Source organism: Rhinopithecus roxellana, chromosome 8 (assembly GCF_007565055.1).
Source record: "Rhinopithecus roxellana isolate Shanxi Qingling chromosome 8, ASM756505v1, whole genome shotgun sequence".
Taxonomy (NCBI): Eukaryota; Metazoa; Chordata; class Mammalia; order Primates; family Cercopithecidae; genus Rhinopithecus; species Rhinopithecus roxellana.
This window is the reverse complement of record NC_044556.1, coordinates 49,819,432-49,838,900: the sequence shown is the minus strand read 5'-3', so window position 1 is coordinate 49,838,900 and position 19,469 is coordinate 49,819,432. Positions and strand designations below refer to the sequence as shown.

The window sequence follows — 19,469 nt, the reverse complement described above, 5'->3', positions numbered from 1 at the left end:
TCAAAAAAAGAAAAAAAGCCAGGCGTTGTGGTGGGCGCCCTGTAATCCCAGCTACTTGGGAAGCTAAAGCACCAGAATCGCTTCAACCCAGGAGATGGAGGTTGCAGTGAGCTGGGATCACGCCAGTGCACTCCAGTCTGGGCGGTGGTGCGAGACTCTCAAAACGAAACATCACTCTGGCAGCACTGTAGAGAATGAACTGGTAGGGGCAAGACTATTTGGAGACTTGCAATAATATTTCAGGCAAAATATGAGGAAGGCTTAAACTAGGGCAATGAATGAAGGCTGGAGAGAACATGGGTTTGAGGAAGTTTAAGGAGATAGCATCTGCATACTTGGTTGCCATTTGGGTGAAGTGAAAGAAGGAGAAGTGGTATCGAAAATGTTATTTGGCGTGTTTCGCTTGGAGATAATGAATTCAAAGTGATGCCTGCTGTAACAGGTGTGCACAGTGCTGTAGAGGGTGCTTACAGTTCAGCTTAGGGCTGGTAGGAAGTAACATGTGAGTCCTGAAGTCAGTCGGTCTGGGGGTCATTGTCCTAAACAGAGAAGATAGGAAGGAAATAGCTGAGCATTTAGAGATATTCTTTGTGGTTTAATATCATACCCATGGGTCATCCTCAAAAGATGTGCCCGGATTTCCCGGGGACTTCCGGAAACCCCTCTACCTTCCGACCCCGCGGAACGCTCCAAGGGGAAGCGTCGCTAGACCACCAGAGGGCGCCAGGCGGGCCGCAGCGACCCCAGAGTCGCGTTATGGCCGCGGCGCGGGTACAGCTGCTCTTGTCCGGGCGTCCGGAGTCGGTGAGCTTCGCACGGAGTGTGTGTGGCCTCCTGGGAGCCGGGCCAGGGCTCGGGCCGTGGCCCATTCACTGCAGCTTGAAGCGAGGACGGCTTGTCCTCTCGAGCAGGCCCTTCCCAGGTGCCTCCGCTAGGCTTCCGCTCCAGGTCAGCAGAAAGGGGCCCCAGAGCGGGGGGCGGGGGCGGGGGCGGGGGGCAGTGAAGGGCCGAAGACGGGGACTGAAATCGGGTGGGAACTGGCGGCGAGGACCCCGCCTCCAACGCGCGGGGTAGCCCCATTTTTGAAAGTCACGCCCACCCAGTGCCGCCCCACTTCTGAAGCCTTAACTAGCTGGATTCCTTCTGCCAGCGACCCCCCTTCTGCCCTTTTGCGGCCCTGGACGAGCGGCCCAGGGTTCCTGGGGCTGAGCTGCCCACAGATCGAGGTGTGGACTTGGGTGTGGCCATCATTCTGCAGTCCGGCGACAAGACCGTCTTGCTAACCAGAAGGGCACGCACCCTCAGCGTTTCCCCCAACCTCTGGGTACCCCCGGGTGAGTATTCTGGGGACAAGGCCCCACGTACAGAAAAGAAATTTGCCCTTTCCCCGCAACAATGTTTTCCCCAGTCTCAAAAGGATAAAGTGGGCCCCAAAATGTGGCATCTTCATAGCCACAAGTGACTGCAACTCCGTGTCCACTGGAGGGGAGAGAAATGTCAACAGTGAGTGGGCGGTCCCTGGTCAAGACCACCACCATTCACCTACTGGCCCCGCTGTTGTTGCAGGTGGGCACGTGGAACTTGAGGAGGAGGTAACCAGTCAGCTGACCCAACCTGAGCCAAGAGACTCATGCCTAGGAACACCTTGGGTGTGGGCTGAGGGAGGGGCAAGCAGAAGGACTTGGAGGAATCAGGCACTGGCCAATCTGATGTGTCCTCTCTGACTCCCAGCTGCTGGACGGAGGGCTTCGAGAACTTTGGGAAGAGTGTGGACTACACCTGCCCCAGGGCCAGTTCTCTTGGGTCCCTCTGGGTTTATGGGAGGTGAGACAAGGAGCTGGGAGAAGCCCCTCCATATTTAACCAACAGACCTCAACAACTACCCACCAAAGTCCATAGATCAGCCCCTACCTGCCTTGGCTACAAGGGAAACAATAGCACATAAGTGGGCTGGAGTCCCCAAATCCATAACCCTCACCCATGTCCCTGCTGTGTCATCTATACCATCCATGCCCTCAGCTTTTGGCCACCATTTTGTTTCACCCTAAACCTGTATTGACAAAGTCTCAAAAAGTGCCAGAAAGGGCCGGGTGTGGTGGCTCACACCTGTAATCCCAGCACTTTGGGAGGCCGAGGTGGGCGGATCACGTGAGGTCAGAAGTTCAAGACCAGCCTGGACAACATGGCAAAACCCCGTCTCTACTAAAAATACAAAAATTAGCTGGGCGTGGTGGCAGGTGCCTGTAATCCCAGCTACTCTGGAGGCTGAGGCTGGAGAATCGCTTGAACCCAAGAGGCAGAGGTTGCAGTGAGCCAAGATAACGCCATTGCACGCCAGCCTGGGTGACGAGCGAAACTCCGTCTAAAAAAAAAAAGGAAAAAAGTGACAAAGTTCTCACTTTTGCTGTTTTCTTTTCCTAGTCTGCCTACCCTCCTAGGCTGAGCTGGGGTTTACCCAAATACCATCACATTGTTCTGTATCTACTCGTGATCTCCCAGGAATCACAGCAGCAGCTGCAGGTAGGGCTGGCAGTGAGGGAAGGAAACAGGGCTCAGGGGAGCCCAAGCAACCTGGTTCTGCCTGTGACTGGGAGCTGGGCGGCAGGGGTTGGGGGAGGGGGGTGGTGGTCAGAGATAATCAAGAATATGCAATACCCTTTCCCCTTGCGCCTGCCTTCCTCCATGAAAACTGCAGGTAGGTTTTGATCACGAACAGGCATCCCAGGGAGAGGCAATGACTGAGGGGTCATCATGTCTGACCCCAGGCCCGGATCCAACCAAACCCAAGTGAGGTGAGCGCCCTTATGTGGCTGACACCAGATGTAGCTGCTGCAGTGGCTGCCACAGAGGATGGGACAGAGACACCCAGACTTCTCCCCCAGGACGTACCACCCTCTGTCCTGTAAGTAAGAGCTTCTCCCTCAGCCTCTAATACACCAGCATATTCATGTTGAGAAGTACAGCGTCTATCCTCTCCTCAGGATGGAATTTGGTGGTGTGGGGAGATTTAAAGAGAGTGGGTCAGGTGATAATTAAGAAGGTCCATGAGATCTAAGACACTGACCATCAAACCCCAAGGATTCGTGCTGTAACTGGCTAGCACTGAAGGTCTAAGTGTCAGTTCTAACAGAGGGGCAAGTCATTTAACCCTCCTTGAACCTGTTTCCTTTCTGCAAATGAGATCAACACCCACCACCTCCTGTGGTAGTTGGGAGGATTCGGGGACCTCACATACATGTAAGTTCTTTGTAAGCTACAAGGCACAGCCCCAACAGGAGTTGTCACTATGCAGTGCACTGGAACTAGAAGAGGATGGAAGAGCCCGACCTCTGGTCCTGCCCATGTCCACCCTGCTGCGGATGATCCCAACCATGGCAGAGGGCAAAGAGAGAGTCAGCACTGGAACCAAGTTTGCCCTCAGGCTCTGGCTGCAACATCTAGGCAGGTAAAAGTGAAAAAGGACTGGAGAGCTCCACAGTACTGGGCTGGAATGGTCCAGTTTTTACAGGCATGCGGGAAAGGAAGGAAGGACAGCCTCTCTGGGATTTCCTCCATGGAACACCCCCACCATGTAAAAGTGCAGCTCACCTGGACCCAGGGCCAGCAAAGGAAGAATGGAACATGGACCCTCTTCCCCCAAACCAGGGGTCTGGAAAGTGAAGTGTAAAATCCCCTCCCTAGCCCATCTCCGTGACACTCACAGAACATTCACAACCTTTATTATGGGTGAGAGCTTCACCACAACTTTAGGAATAAAAAGTAAAATTACAACATAGGTCCCAGGCCTTGGATGAGCCTGAAAAAGAGGATTGGGAAGGAGGGCACAGGGTCCTCCCACCTCCCTGGAAAGGTGCAGAATGAGCCAGGCCTAACCACAGGGCCATGAGCCTCTAGAAGCTTAGGGCAGAATAAGAAACACTGTGAACTTAAATATATAAATAGAGAGAGACCCAAGCAATAGGCCGGGCCTGACTCCCAAACCACTGGGGGATCATGGCTAAGGCCTTACATCCTCCTCTGTCATACTGGAGTAGGAGGCAGGGGAAGTCATCTTTGGAGTATTTTGGTTTTTCTTATTTATGTACAAAAAAATCCACATCCACAATCCAAAATAAAGTTCTCTGTCCATCTCTGAAACTGCCTGTCTCAGTTTTTCCACCTGTCTGCGTGGCCGAAGGGAAGGGAATGGAAGGGACATGAAGAGACAATGGATGTGAAGAAGAAATAGAGCCATGGGTTTGGGGGATAAGAAGAGAGAACATTTGGGGTTCGAGAGGTGCCCCTTTCCCAAGAGGCTCTAGACACAGTAGAGGCTGAGGGTTCAGCCCTTCTCCCAGCTCACATCCCATCCCATTTACCTCCCACTGCCTAGGTTAACATACCCAAAGGAATGTGCCACCATCTAAAGAACATTTCCAAAAACAAACCCCAGTGTCCTTAAAAAGAGGTTAAATATTAACCCTTTGGGTGCTGGCCTTGTCAGGCAGAGATGAAGCCAAAAGTAGGCATCTGTGAAGGTCGGTCTGGCCCTTGGCCAGAGCCAGCAGAGGGATCAGAGTAGCTGGGGTTGGGACTCCACAGCACACTTGCTCAGTGTTGGGGGACAGTGAAGTTTCCATACTCCAAGGAACTCAGTCCAGGGAAATGATGTCTGACCGACAGCCAGTCAAAGAAGGACCTGAGGGTAGGGGTCCTCCATGCCCCTCCCTCAAGGCCCCCCCAGGGGCCACAATGCTGCTGACACGGCCAGGAGGGGGCGCCGGAGTGGCACTGCGGTGGGAGCTCCCCAACGTGGGGGCCAGTGGGCCCAGAAAGTGAGAAGGGGTCCCTCGGTACTGGAAGAAGTGGCCAAGGGCATCCTGTTCATCTAGTGAGGTGATGACGGAGGGGCCATAGTGCTAGGAATAATCAAGGACATAGTTGAAGATCTCATCCTGACTTCCCCCCTCCCAGTCACTCATCTCAGAAATGCCATATGGGGGCAATCAACCCCTGTGGATCCCAAGGTATTCTCTGAGAAAAGGGAGAGCCTCTCCCTCTTTCCCCTACTTCCCCACACCCTTCCCCTTTCCCTGCCTTGAGAGAGCTCCTCCAACTTGCTAGGTTCTTGGCTTTGTGGGTGTCTGAAATGTGTGGAATGTCCGGTTAGGGCAGGCATGGTGCTCTAAGTGCACACAGGGGTGGGGGTGAGTAGGCCGGGGCAGAATAGTAACAGGGGATCTAGGAAGGAGGCCTAAGTAGGAATCTCAGGAACTACCAGTGGGGCTGAGGAGAGTAATAAGCTACCTACACCCCACTGCCCTCACAGAAAAGCAGATTTACATCCCCAGAGATCATAAGAGAGGGAGGGGTCCCATCAGTGCCTAGAAAGGAAACTTCAGAGATCTGAGACTTTCTGAAGAAAGAACCACTTACCTGACTCTCTGTCTGAAGAAATGAAAATAAATCTAAACCTGGCAAGAAAAGAAAAATCAAAATCAACCTCCTATCTGACCCCTTTACCACCAAAAGACAAAGCACTTTGGACTGTGGCCCCTTGCAGGAGAAGCAGGAAGCTTTAAGAAGGAACAGGGGTTCTAATGTAGCTCTGGGGAGGGTGTGGCAGTGCAGGGTCCATCTTATGATCCATGTCATACCTTGGATATCGGCTCCCAGTGGGAAGGCAGGTGGGTACTCATGTAGTGGGAGACTGGACAGGAAATCCCCACCCAACGCACCCATGGCAGGGCTCCTTAGCACCGAGGATGGCTGGTGGCCAGACGTCAGGACTCTGTGGGTAGAGAAGAGCTGAGGCAGCCAGCAAACCACAGATGCCCTCACCCAGCTCAGGTCCCCAGGTTCCCTCTCTGTCCCCTCCACATTTCTCTTGCCCCAGGCTTTGTCCAATGATCAGAAAGCATTCCTGACTTCTTCCCCTGTCCCTTTTGCTGTAGATTCAGCCTATTTTCTCATACCCTTTGCTTCCAGGTAGGGCTGGGATGGCAGCTGAGGTGACAGAACAGTGCTTCTTGGTAGGGGGCAGATCCTCCTCATCTGATGAACTTTCTATTGTCAAGTCAATAACTTCGACCTTCTTCTTATTCTCCGATGGATTTCCCTCCTGGACTGGGCTGTACTGGAGGCCTGCGGATATTACGAAGACTATGTCTCAGAGAAGAGGCCATCCAAGATTTAGCTTAGCTGGGGAACAGGGGGTCACTCACCATCCAGCCCATACCCTGGCGGGGGGCAAACCTCAGATGCCTCCTTCTTGGGTTTCATTGGGCACCAGGATCCATCTTCCATGAATTGGATCTCATCACAATCTGAACAGGAACTAAGAATCTCCATAAATAAACTGGGGGAGGAGAGAGATGAAAATTCATGGGGCTGGGAAATGAGCAGAACAGTAGCCAGAGAGTTCTATAACTCACCTTCCTGTACCTCAGTTTCCTCATCTGTAAAATAAGGACATTATCCATCCTACTGGACCTCTCTGAGTTGTTGGAATCAAATAACAGAAGGTATGTAAAAGAGCTTTGCAAACTAAGTAACAGGTTTTAAAATAAATACAATCTGAGGCCGGGTGAAGTGGCTCACGCCTGTAATCCCAGCACTTTGGGAGGTAGAGACAGGTGAATCACTTGAGGCTTGGAGTTCAAGACCAGCCCGGCCAACATGGTGAAACCTCATCTCTACTAAAAATACAAAAATTAGCCAGGTGTGGTGGCACATGCCTATAATCCCAGCTACTTGGGAGGCTGAGGCACGAGAATCACTTGAACCTGGGAGGCAGAGGTTGCAGTAAGGCTAGATCACACCACTGATCTCCACCTTGGGCAACAGAGCAAGGCTCTGCCTCAAAAAAAAAAAAAAAAAAAAAAAAAGGCCGGCACTGTGGCTCACGCCTGTAATCACACTTTCAAAGGTCAAGGCGGGTAGATCACCTGAGGTCAGGAGTTCGAGACCAGCCTGGCCAACATGGTGAAATCCCATCTCTACCAAAAATACAAAATTAGCCAGATGTGGCAGCACATGCCTGTAATCCCAGCTACTTGGGAGGCTGAGGCAGGAGAATTGCTTGAACCCGGGAGGCAGAGGTTGCAGTGAGTCGGGATCATAAGACTGTGCCATACCACTCCAGCCTGGGCCAGGCATGGTAGCTCATGCCTGCAATCCCAGCACTTTGGGAGGCCAAGGTGGGAGGATCACTTGGGGCCAGGAGGTCGAGGCTGCAGTGAGCTATGATTGTGCTACTATACTCCAGTCTGGGCAACAGAACAAGACCCTGTCTCAAAAACAGACAAATAAACAAACACAAAAAAAACTGTCGGGGGGGACTGGGAACAAGAACCATAATGTAGATTCCAAAAAGGGGTTAAGACTAGCAAGATCAAAAGATCAGAACTTCCAGGCCCTCAAAAGAACCTTACTGCAATGCTCAGTGGGAAGTCAGGTAGTTGTTACAGGTGATATACTATGACAGTTCAGTACACCAGCTCTGCCACTTAACAATATAACCTTAAGCAAGATTCAATCTCTCTCGGCCTCAGTTTCCTCATGTGTAATGATACTACCTATCTCATAGGGTTTTTGTTTTCCTTTTTTTTTTTTTCTGGCTGAGTGTCACTAGCCAATCATAGGATTATTTCTTTTTTTGAGACAGGGTCTCAATCTGTTGCCCAGGCTGGGGTGCAGTAATGCAGTCATAGCTCATTACAGCCTCAAACTCCTGGGTTCAAACCTTCCTCCCCGCTCAGCCTCCTGAGCAGCTAAGACTACAGTCATGAGCTATTATACCATGTCTGGCTAACTTTCTTAATTTTTTATAGAGAGAGGGTCTTACTATGCTGCCCAGGCTGGTCTCAGATTCCTAGCCTCAAATGATCTTCCCATGTTGGCCTTCCAGTGTTGGAATTACAAATGTGAGCCACTGCACCCAGTCCATAGGGTTATTGTGAGGATTCAAAGAGATAACTCATTTAAAGTACTCAGCAAGATGCCTTGTATATACTAAGTCCTTAATATTGCTCTCCCACTCCACACACACGCACATACACACACACACACACAAATTGGCAAAAGAGATAGATACGGTGAGAACTGGGGTTCATGTGAGAAGTAAGCCATATAAATTAAAAACCCTAAAGGAGGTAGTGGCTAAAAAAGAAATATAGACTGGGCATGGTGTCTCACACCTGTAATCCCAGCACTTTGGGAGGCCGAGGTGGGCGGATCACCTGAGGTCAGGAGTTCAAGACCAGCCTGGCCAACATGGTGAAACCCCATCTCTACTAAAGATATAAAAATTAGCCAGGCGTGGTGGCACGCACCTGTAATCCCAGCTACTCAGGAGGCTGAGGCAGAAGAATCGCCTGATCCCAGGAGGTGGAGGTTGCAGTGAGCCAAGATTGCACCACTGCACTCCAGCCTGAGCAACAGAGTGAGACTCCATCTCAAAAAAAAAAAAAAAAAGAAAAAGAAATAACAAAGAAAAGAGGGTCCTAGTGGATGTCCTAGGTAAGAGGAAGCAAAATGGCCCTACCCATCAATGATAAGAGATTCATAGGGAGCCTTCTTGTCACACACAGGACATGTCCACGTGGGCTTCTTCTCATTCATCTGTAGATAAAGGGCAGCATCGAAGCTCTGCAGGTGGGCGCAGGTGAGGGCACGACAAGGGACAGTGAGGCGCATCTTCCCTAGCTGAGGAGAAGTAATTTCTCTTGTCAGAGGCTCCACTCTGGTTTCATCCCAGAAAACTTCACTCCAGTATTCCTAGGAACCCTCATCAAAGTCCACAAGCTAAACCCAACTCCCTTCCCACCCTGTTCCCTTCTCCCCTTTTACCCACCGGGCACATGAGTGACACCCGGAGACTCGTAGTGGCCACCTCACTGTCAGGATCAGCAGTCAATTTCTCCTTGACTGAAACAAAAGTGAGGCCAGAGCCATGGGGTCAGCAAGGCTGAAGGAAGCCCAGGAGCTGGTAAGGCCAGGAACAGATGGCTCTGGCTGAGAGGGTGCTGGGTGGAGTGTCTTTGGGGGCCAGTGGGACGTCACATGGAGCGGTCTGGGATATGGATGATAAAGGCTGGGTGTAGGGATTTTCCCATCCCTGAAGATGCTTAAACATAGCCGGGTGACACTCTGGCTACGTTAGAGATGATGTGGAGGAGTTGAAGCATCATGTGAGGGTTAGATTAGAGGATCCCTAAGATTCTTTCCAGTCCAGAGAGCCCATATTCTAGCACGGCTGGAGTTAGGGACTGTGAGGTGCAAAGCAGATACATAAATGGAAATGCAAGGGTGTCACTCACTGCCTGGGAGTGGTCCAACTTCAACTATAAAGACTGGAAGACTGGTCAGGGGTAGAGGGGGAGGGATGCGGTTCATGTGAGAAGGGAAGTAAGTTGTCAAAAAAGAGGTATGGGTTTAATTATGAAGACTGGAGGGCCAGGAAGACTTGGATCCAGATCAGGTGAGGAAGAGAAGAAAGACGTTACTCACTCAGTGCCCGCGAGTGGTCTGGGTTCCGGATACCCTTTGCTCTAAGTTTTTGTAGAAGGGTTCCTGCAGTCAACTGCCTCACCAGGTACACAGACAAGGAGTAATTCTACTTGGAGGTAGGGGGTAGACAATTAGCCTCTGCTTCTCATACCACCACTGCCCACTTTTGTTCCATGAGGACCAGAGACAGACCCATAAGGAGAAAAATGCTTCCCCAACCCAGGACACTGGATGGTTCCCCTTCACCCTCAGCAGGCTTTTCCAGGCACCCTGCTTTAGCTGTGCTCACCCGTCCGAACTCAGATGACCAATTGACCACAATGGTGTTGGGAACAGTGGCTGAGAGTCGAGCCAGAGGTGTGATGTTGATGGGGCGGCTGGGCCTCTTGGGCTCAGCCCCATTCTTGGTTGGGGGAAGGTAACCCTGGAGAAGGGAGGGACCGGTCAGTGGAGAAGTGGCTCTGGGAAGGGGCTCTGCTCTTTCAACAAAGGATATCTTGTCTCGGGTTATTCACTCACTGGAGGGAAGGCCAACTCCCTCACTCACTGACCAAGGGGATGGAGGCCCATTCAGTGGCTCACAAAACTGGAGCACTGTCTCGGGCTGTGTGTGGGGTTCACTCCTGGGGAGAAAAAAGGAACCCACTCACTGAGTCCCTGAGGAGGAGGAATAAGGATGCCTCACCTTTTCCAACTCTCAGCTCTGGGGTCATGACTTATAAGTCTCTCTGGCCAGGTGCAGTGGCTCACGCCTGTAATCCCAGCACTTTAGGAAGCTGAGGTGGGCAGATCACCTAAGGTCAGGAGTTCGAGACCAGCCTGGCTAACATGGTAAAACCCCGTCTCTACTAAAAATATAAAAATTAGCCGGGCAGGGTGGCGGGCACCTGTAATCCCAGCTACTTGGGAGGCTGAGGCAAGAGAATCGCTTGAACTCAGAAGACAGCAGTTGCAGTGAGCCAATATCGCGCCACTGCACTCCAGCCTGGGTGACAGAGCAAGCCCTCTGTTTCAAAAAAAAAAAAAAAAAGAAGTCTTTCTTAAATCTCGGGTTGAACTAATGTCCTCCTCCGAGTTCTCACAGAACCTTTGTTCAGCCCTATCTTAATACTCTTCAGATGATATTGATTCAGTCAGTAAACTGAGCACCTACTATGTGCCACGCACTGTGCTAGGCACACCTCTTTCAGAACAGGTTTGTAGTTAATATTTATGAACTGAAACGGAAAGGGATTACTGACAGAAGAAGGGGAGAGCATTTACCGGCAGGGGGCACAGTTTCCCATTGACCTTGACAAAGAGGTTGGGGGGAAAATAATCTTCCTGGGGGCAGCTGGTCTCACAGAGACAGAACCTGGTAAGAGATGAGAAAGGAAGAAAGACTGGGAAGAAATTTCTTTAGCTGAATCTGGCAGAGACAGGGAACCCCAGAAAATCAGTCATAGAGGTCTGTAGCCCTCAGCATCCAACAAGAGTCCCAGGGCTGCAGTAGGCAGTGGCAGAGCAGTGACATCTTGTAAGGGTATCTGTCATACTCCTACTTCACTCCTACCCCTAATGGGTACCCAGCATAAGGAGGATGAACTCACCTTAGCTGCACCTGTATGGTATAATCACATTTCGCTCCTGGCAGAACCTCTCTGTAACAGGGAGGGAGACGAAGAGATGTCAGCATGTAGCCCCCAGAGGGCAGGGGTGAACGCACAGAGAGGCTGAAAGTTAGATGTCCGGAGGATAGAGAAGAGACACACAAAAGAATGAGAGACAAGTAGGTACAGGAGGATGGATAGGGAAAAGCGCAGGGCAGAAGAGAAGAAAGTCAGAAAGCAGAGTCCAGGGGTAACCCCCCAGGGATGAAGGAGGAAGACTGGAAGAGATGTACCTGGATGTAAGAATCTGCTGCACTTGCTGGGGTGTGAGGGCAAAGGTAAAGTGCGCTTCCTCAAACCGCTGGCTAGAAGTGGATGCTGAGGACAGAAAGGGGCAGTTATTCCAAGCCCATGCACAGGCAGCCACAGAAATCACCCCCATCCCAGGTCGCTGATCCCATAGGACTAAAGCCTAAGAAATGTTTAGGGAACAGGTAGGGAGTCCAGAAGACTAAGGGACCACAAAGAGCCATACCAAGGGTGGTGGGCCGGATGAGCTCCCCGTAGACTTCATAGAAGGGCAATGGTTTCATGGTGACATCAGGGTGCACAGGCTGGGGCAGAGGGGGGTGCATGTCCACCTCACGCTTGGGGCCCAGCAGGGTGCCAGGGGCCAAGAGGGTTGGGGGAATGGGAGCTAGAGGACCAGGGGAGCCTACAGGAGAGGTGCCAGGGGGCAAAGAGAGAAGGGAGAGATCAGAGGGCCCCAGGGTCTTCCGGGGAAAGCGTCGTCGGTACAGCTCTTTGATCTTCATCTGGACGCTAGGGGCACAGCTGGACTTCAGGAGGTGCAGGGCCTTGGCCAGGAGCTCGTGCTTCCGCCCACTCTTGTTCCGGCCAGCAAAGCCAAGAAGCACCTGAAGCTCAGACACCCGGAAACTCATCACCATGTGCTGTGGAGAAGAACAGAGAAGCTTGAGAATCCTCCCTTGCACAGGCCTGCCCTGCCAAGACATGGGTTGAGCTACCAGGTGGGCAGTGCCTTTTTCCCTCCAGCACTAACGGGAAAGATGATGCTTCACAGCTAGTGGATTACTGCCAGGTAGTCAACCTATCCAAAGGGACATCTCAGTCCCACTTTAGCAACCATCAGGTCAGCATCATCACCACCCCCCGCCCACCCCAAGCTTGAGCAACACTGTCTATCTCCCCAGGCCTGGAAGTGGCCAGAGTGGGGCAGGGAATGGCAGACAGCAAGCCACGCTCAGACACACCTCCAAGTTCATACAGCCTTCCGCCTCCATCCCTGCCTCTAGTCTGGACTCTCCTTTAAGCTGCTTATCTCCTCTCTTGCCCTTTCTCAGATTCTCAAACTCATCCCAGCCTCCTGGGAAGAGGATAGGAGACAGGGAGGAGGGAGAGACAAGAGGATTCAAGCCAGACAGCCCCACGGGGAAGAAAGGGGCCAGGTGGCTGGAGGATTGTGCCCTTCAGCCCACCCCTCCAAACCACCTTAATTGCTCGACTATTTCCCCCAAGCCTCTGAAGCTTCTGTGGGCCGGGGTTATCAGGTCAGGGTTCAATGCTCATTACTCCCCTAGATCCTTTCTTGGAATCATTTATATAACCGCCCCCTCCCCACAACTTAGTCCTATTTTTCTGGAAGGGAAACAGGACCAAAACTTAGGTTGAGGAGATTAACGGTGATTCACTGAGTCCAAGTATCCTGCCTGTTTACTCTATCTGCCAGGAACCATTATCTGGCGTCTCTCCTACATAGAGAAAATAATACTCCTGTACAACCTACAGCCCCTCTACACGGGTGGAAGAGGAGAGGGCAGAGGTCTAAACAGAGACCCTGGGTGAATGAAGGAAAAGCCTCTGAGTCAGGGCACAGAATTGCAAATTCCCTGAAGGTAGCTGGGCCCAGTGGCTAGACCTCCAGACTGCCCAGGACCATAGCTCCATTTCAAAGGGCAGAAGAAAACCAGGAGGCATGGAGATGAACTCGGTTGTTTAAGGTTCTATATGAGATGTCCTCAGACGTGGTCACCCTCCAAACTCTGTGTGGCAGAAGGAGGGGAGCGCTGTCCTTAGAGGGAGGACTCCCTTCTGTGAATCTCCGGGAGATCCTGTCATGGGCAGGGCTTGCTAGCCCTACACAATTCTTCGCACAGGAGGCTTTGTCTTGGACCCCTTTTGTGGAATGTGATGAGAAACTTGCTCCTCTTTCTCCCCATCTTTATCTCCTCTGTCCTGTCTTATTTTTTCCATTAGCTTTCCCTATAACTTCCCTCCTTTCTATCCCATAGTTTCACATGCCTCTGCCTCTGCCCAAACACCGCGATTCACTAAGGCAGGACCTTCCTCTGAGCCTCCAGGATGCTTCTGCCCCACCCCTCGAGGTATCGGCCCGCACAGCCCCGCCCCCTGCATCTCAGCCGCCTACTGGTATTTCCCAAAGCTCGGATCCCGAGAGTAGCCCCAAAGACCCTACCCTTTCAGCTGCCTTTCCCCCGGAGCCTCCCCTACATCTGCCCCGCGGTCCCATCCCTGCATCTGCCCCCTACTGTCGCATCTCTTGGCCTCGATCGACTAGCCCCCAGTGCCTGTATAGCAGCTTTTCCCCCTGGCCCTACCCCAACAACTGCCCCTACTACTAAATCCGACTTCTACCCTTCGTCCCCGCCCCCTGCGCCTCAACCCCCAACAGCTGCAATTCCCCTCGGCCCCACCCCTACATCTGCCCCGCAGCCCCGCCCCCGGAGCCCCGCCGCAGCCCCTTCCTCGCTCTCAGCCACTTCTTTCCCATCCTCAGCAGCCCGTGCCTGCCACGTCGTCGGCGCCCACCCGAGCCCCGGCACCCAGTCTCGGTCGCTTCCCGGACACGGCGTACCGCCGGAATCAGTCCAGATGGGGATGGGGGAGGGGGCCGGTACCTTTAATTCGCCCAGCTCCGCCATCTTGAGACATCGCAGGCGCCCTAGCCGGAGCCGGAGCTCAGGCCCAGGGACCGGCGCACAACTCTCCACCCTGGCGCCGGCCGCAAATGCCGCCTGCTCCGCCCCGTCCGGCCCCCTATACCTCCCCTTCCCGGCCCCGCCCGCCTGGCTTCGGACTAGCCCCAGCCTGAGCCCCTCCCTCCACAGCGGACCCAGCAGCTACACGTCTGCTGCCGGTTGGCAGGACGCGTAGCCCCAGAGGGAGTTTATGGCCCCCAAGATCGCGGGGTCCCCTAGGGCAACGAAGAGGAGGCGGGCCCGAAGTGCCTGGTGGAGGGGGGCTTTGCCACGGCAGAGTTGGGAGGGGACAAGCTTTTAGGGAGCCAAAGATACTTGAAAGATGGAGGGAAAGTATCGGGAACTGCTAGAGCTCAGAGAAATGGGGGAGGGGGTAGCAAAGTTGGAGCGCAAACCCTCATCTCCATCTCTACATAAGTTTAAGCAACTAAAATCGAGAGGTCTTCCAACTCGGGAAATGGGCGAGCGCTGATCCGTCTTAGGGAAGCCGTGGAGTCGGCATTCAGTTCAAGAGAGCTATGCTCAATTCACCCTCTCCTCCTCCCCCCCACACCAACTACAATGCAGCTCGTGGTCCGATCGTAGGACTCAGCAGCAAAAAAAGTTTGGTGCGGGGAGCGGGACTTACCAGCACAGTTGTGGGAAATGGAGAGAGGGTTCGGGAGGCTCAGAGGGCGGGCTGGAGAGGTGGGGGCATGGGGCTCGGCGCCGCTCCTGCTGTCCGCACGGCAGAAGTTCGGTCCAGCGGCCGGACGCGGCGGCCGCGGCTCCGCCCGGGCCGGAGCTCCGCCCGGCCTAGCGCTCGGGCTGGGGCCGCCCCCTCCACGGGAAGCCCGCCAGGACAGCCGAGAGGGAAGGGAGGCGGAGCTCGGGCGAGAAAGGGAGGGACTCAGAGCCCGGCGCTGGAGCGATTAACTCCTGGTGTGAGTGGATCTGGAGAGATGAGATTCTTGGATCCCATCATTCTCACTACCTCTATGACCCCTCACGCTTATGTGTGGGATTGGGGTGGTGGCACGCGGCTGCTAAGGCCGTGGGAACCAGGTGTCTGACCGTATAAAGCAGTCTTCCTTGAAATGACAACTGTCTCTCCCTAGGGCAAAGCCTGGGCTACTGAATCCAGAGTGTACCTAACAGTAACTATTCCAGATACCCGTGCACAATACCTCCACCAGAGCCCCCATACCTTTGGCGTAGCTGAAGATGAACAGAGGGGTTTTCTTGCCAACAAAAGGGATCTTTCTGTCCCTCTCTGAACTACCTACTCACTCTCCTTCCTCCAAAGCCTTGGACCCTCCAGAGGCCCCATCCCAACCAAGCTGATCACTCACATGCAGGCCCCACATTAAATCTGTTTGTTTCCATGGAAATACCTATTTATTTATTTATTTATTTATTTATTTATTTATTTATTTATGTTGAGACGGAGTCTTACTCTGTCACCCAGGCTGGGGTGCAGTGGCGCAACTTGTCTCACTATACTATAACCTCCGCCTCCCGGGTTCAAGCAATTCTCCAGCCTCAGCCTCCCGAATAGCTGAGATTACAGGCCTGCGTCACCACGCCCGGCTAATTTTGTATTTTTAGTAGAGACAGGGTTTCACCATATTGGTCAGGCTGGTCTCAAACTCCTGACCTCGTGATCCGTCCGCCTGGCCTCAGCCGCCCAAAGTGCTGGGATTACAGGCGTGAGCCGCCATGCCTGGCCCAGAAAATACCAACTTAAGGGAAATGTACCCTTACTACATATTGAGAAACTCACAGCATTTTATAGTTGGCTGCATATTTGTTCAATAAATATTTGAGTGCTTATCAGGGATCATTAGGTGCTGAGGACATAAAAGCCTTGCAGGAGTTCACAGTCTAGCAGCAGGGACAAGACATGTTAAACCTATAATAAGCATACCAAAAAAAGTTCTTTGATAAATAGGAAGAAGCCTTTTATTTAGCTTAAGTCTTCAGTATAATCCTCCTCCTAAGACCCTACCCAGGCCAAAGATTGAAGGTTCCAGCCTACCAATATTCCCAGGCACCTGTTGAACTGGAACTAGGCCCAATGACTTTGTGGTTTTTGTCCCTAGGGAAGATGCCACCCTCTCCTAACACTCAGGTTCTTTCCGTGCTGCTTTGCTACCCAAATTGGTGAGCACTTCAGGCTAAACTTAGACTCAACTAATTCTAAATTCCAGCTGCTCCCCTCCAACACCTGAGTCTTTATCAGGTCCTGAGATCTTTTTTGCTGTTGTTCTGTTCAGTTTTCTAGATCAAAAGTTACTAGAGTTTGTATTTCCAGGAATTTTCAGTAGTTGCAGGGTGAGAAAGGTAGGGAGGATAATTAAAAAGAGACAAAGCGGGGACCTTTGGGAAGTGATGGATATGTTCATTATCTTGATTGTGTAATGGTTTTACGGGTGTATTACATATGAAAACATCAAGGCCGGGCGCGGTGGCTCAAGCCTGTAATCCCAGCACTTTGGGAGGCCGAGGCGGGCGGATCACAAGGTCAGGAGGTCGAGACCATCCTGGCTAACACAGTGAAACCCCGTCTCCACTTAAAAAATACAAAAAATTAGCCGGGCGAGATGGCGGCGCCTGTAGTCCCAGCTACTCGGGAGGCTGAGGCAGGAGAATGGCGTGGACCCGGGAGGCGGAGCTTGCAGTGAGCTGAGATCCGGCCACTGCACTCCAGCCTGGGCGACAGAGCGAGACTCCGTCTCAAAAAAAAAAAAAAAAAAAAAAGAAAACATCAAATTGTATACTTCAAATATATGCATTTTACATGGAGATACATATTGGCATATATCAATTGTACGTCCATAAAGCTGTAAATGCTGGGCATGGTGGCTCACGCCTGTAATCCCAGCACTTTGGGAGGCTGAGGTGGGCGGATCACCTGAGGTCGGGAGTTCGAGACTAGCCTGACCAACATGGAGAAACCCTGTCTCTACTAAAAATACAAAAAAATTAGCCGGGCGTGGTGGCACATGCCTGTAATTTCAGCTACTCAGGAGGCTGAGGCAGGAGAATCGCTTGAACCCAGGAGGCGGAGGTTGCAATGAGCCGAGATTGCACCACTGCACTCCAGCCAGGTGACAAACCAAGACTCCGTCTCTAAATAAATTAATAAAATAAAGCTGTAAACATTTAAGAGAAAACCTCACCTTGAGTTCTAGTGATTTCATGAAGGAGGAATCTCCTTTAAAAGTTAATTTGGGCCGGGTGCGGTGGCTCACGCCTATAATCCCAGCACTTTGGGAGGCCAAGGCGGGCGGATCACGAGGCTGGGAGATCAAGACCATTTTGGCCAACATGGTGAAACCCTGTCTCTACTAAAATACAGTTAGCCAGGCGTGGTGGCACGTGCCTTTAACCCCAGCTACTTGGGAGGCTGAGGCAGGGGAATCACTTGAACCCGGGAGGCAGAGGTTGCAGTGAGCTGAGATCGTGTCATTGCACTCCAGCCTGGCAACAGAGCAAGACTCTGTGTCAAAAAACAACCAACCAAACAAACAAAAAAGTTAATTTGAAGGCCAGGCATGGTGGCTCAGGCCTGTAATCCCAACACTTTGGGAAGCCAAGGCAGGCGGATCACTTGAGGTCAGGAGTTCAAGACCAGGCTGGCCAACATGGTGAAACCCCATCTCTACTAAAAATACAAAACTTAGCCAGGCGTGGTGGTGCATGCCTGTAGTCCCAGCTACGTGGGAGGCTAAGGTGGGAGAATCACTTGAACCAGGGAGACAGAGGTCACAGTAAGCCGAGATCACACCACTGTACTCCAGCCTGGGTGACAGAGCAAGAATTCATCTAAAAAAAATAATAATAATAATTAATTTGAGGTTAGCAAAGTTATTGAAAGAGAAAAAATAAATTGGAAAAAAGTTAATTTGAGGTTGTAAGTTCTAGCATCCCTACAGGATGATGGAACTGGGGCACCTGGATCTTATCCTGCATGCAAGCTCCAAAAGGATAAGAAAGTTTTCTGTGCTGCCTCTACACTATTCCCAGTGCCTGACAAATAGTAGACTCCTTAAATATCTGTTTAATAAGTTAATATTACCAAAGGAGGGAAACTGTGAATCAGAAGCAAAGTTCCAGATTGAAGGCATTCAAAAACATAGTCTGAACCCAATCATGGTCAACCAGGTTTCACCTACTTTCACCCACATACTCCTATATCTGAAGCCCGGGGAATAGGGTGGGGAGATGAAGCAGGAATCATAAGTCCCTACTAAGTCCTGTTAGAGAGCCCAGGAGGAATAAAGAGAACATTAGGATTAGAGCTACTTTGGGGAAAAAATTATGAACTCAAGAAAAATTTTAAGACTAGGGCTGTTGAGGTAACAGTTTGTGGAGTTTTAGGGAAGGAGATTGGGAAAACCAGGGGCTAAGGAAGTTTCTACTTCTGTGTTAACATTAACATCGCTCACCACTCCCATAGCTCAGCCCATCCTGGGATCAGTTTCCAGGAGCCCCAGAGGAAGCCAAAGGCCTGGCTTCCATTACCAAAGCTGCTTCCTGACTCATTCTTGAGTTTAGCCCAATGATCTCCCCCTTTCTGGACCCTTCTCTCTATAGTTTCTTTCTTTTTGTTTGTTTGTTTTATTTTTATTTTATTTTTTTCTCTCTATAGTTTCTTAATTCTCCCCACCCCACACATCATATATAACAAGAAATGTAATAGTCCTTTAATATGCGTGGGTAATTGAGAGCAGGAAAGCAAGGAGAGGTTCTGTTCCCCTTAACAGAAATGACTGAGACCCTTTTGATGATCTTTTTTTGATAGCTGCACCTCTTCTCCCTTTCTCCATCAATCCCTCCTTTTTCCATTTTCCTGGCCTTAAAGCAGTCCCGCACTTATCCACATAAAACCTCTGCACTTTCTTTAGGATCTGATCCGGATATCTCAGATGCTCTTTTTCACCCTTGGCCAAACTCTGGAGCCGCCTCTGCAGCCCTTATGGAGCCCCCTGTCTTCCGTGGCAGCCCCTCCCCACTGTTTTTTCTCAACCCAGCCTCTTTACTGCCAAAACTGCTGCTGTCTGACCCAGTGTAACCCAGCAGAGGGTGGACTGAGAGAAGGAATGGGGAGGGATCAGCGTGTGGGCCACCAAACTGCAATTCCAGATTTTAGAGGAATTCACTGCCTCATTTTCACCTAGCAGCCTGGCTGGTGGAAGGGCAGGAAGGGGAGGAGACCCAGGGGAAGTGGCCAGGAGAGATATATTTATTTTTTTCAGTCAGAGAATGGAATCACAGGCAAAAATGAAACTTGGGTATCCCTTCATCCTCTACCCAGGAATCAGACTTTTCATCCCTTTTGTCACCTGGGACACAGAACAGTGAGACCATGTGTGTCAAATATAGACAC

The 19,469-nt window shown here is 51.6% G+C and overlaps 2 protein-coding genes across 3 annotated transcripts; one reads left to right on the top strand and one right to left on the bottom strand.

Annotated features, from left to right (window-relative positions):
* The first annotated feature begins 52 nt into the window (after nucleotides 1-52).
* NUDT17 (nudix hydrolase 17) lies at nucleotides 53-4,137 on the top strand. Its single transcript, XM_010374445.2, has 8 exons — nucleotides 53-948; nucleotides 1,151-1,334; nucleotides 1,567-1,592; nucleotides 1,732-1,824; nucleotides 2,422-2,520; nucleotides 2,766-2,902; nucleotides 3,293-3,444; nucleotides 3,557-4,137. Exons 1-8 carry the CDS (start codon nucleotides 610-612, stop codon nucleotides 3,658-3,660), a joined length of 1,134 nt encoding a protein of 377 aa, XP_010372747.2. The 5' UTR covers nucleotides 53-609; the 3' UTR covers nucleotides 3,661-4,137.
* PIAS3 (protein inhibitor of activated STAT 3) lies at nucleotides 3,703-14,921 on the bottom strand. Of its 2 annotated transcripts, none has more exons than XM_010374448.1 (14): nucleotides 14,727-14,921; nucleotides 11,614-12,031; nucleotides 11,372-11,456; nucleotides 11,079-11,129; nucleotides 10,753-10,843; nucleotides 9,779-9,913; nucleotides 9,490-9,595; nucleotides 8,834-8,907; nucleotides 8,525-8,685; nucleotides 6,204-6,337; nucleotides 5,955-6,123; nucleotides 5,637-5,770; nucleotides 5,416-5,453; nucleotides 3,703-4,898 (listed from the first exon to the last, which is right to left on the bottom strand). In XM_010374448.1, exons 2-14 carry the CDS (start codon nucleotides 12,026-12,028, stop codon nucleotides 4,632-4,634), a joined length of 1,860 nt encoding a protein of 619 aa, XP_010372750.1. In that variant the 5' UTR covers nucleotides 12,029-12,031; nucleotides 14,727-14,921; the 3' UTR covers nucleotides 3,703-4,631. The 2 variants fall into 2 exon arrangements, with proteins under 2 accessions (XP_010372750.1, XP_010372748.1); XM_010374446.1 differs by lacking the exon at nucleotides 14,727-14,921 and adding an exon at nucleotides 14,018-14,126.
* Nucleotides 14,922-19,469: the final 4,548 nt, after the last annotated feature.

Coding starts and splice junctions, on each gene's coding strand:
- NUDT17 (XM_010374445.2), top strand. CDS start 610: ATGGGTCATCCTCAAAAGATGTGCCCGGATTTCCCGGGGACTTCCGGA. Junction 1,593..1,731: donor ACGTGGAACTTGAGGAGGAG/GTAACCAGTCAG, acceptor TCTGACTCCCAG/CTGCTGGACGGAGGGCTTCG. Junction 2,903..3,292: donor GACGTACCACCCTCTGTCCT/GTAAGTAAGAGC, acceptor GTCACTATGCAG/TGCACTGGAACTAGAAGAGG.
- PIAS3 (XM_010374446.1), bottom strand. CDS start 14,041: ATGGCGGAGCTGGGCGAATTAAAG. Junction 11,457..11,613: donor CATCCGGCCCACCACCCTTG/GTATGGCTCTTT, acceptor TTCTGTCCTCAG/CATCCACTTCTAGCCAGCGG. Junction 5,454..5,636: donor ACTGGGAGCCGATATCCAAG/GTATGACATGGA, acceptor TTTTCTTGCCAG/GTTTAGATTTATTTTCATTT.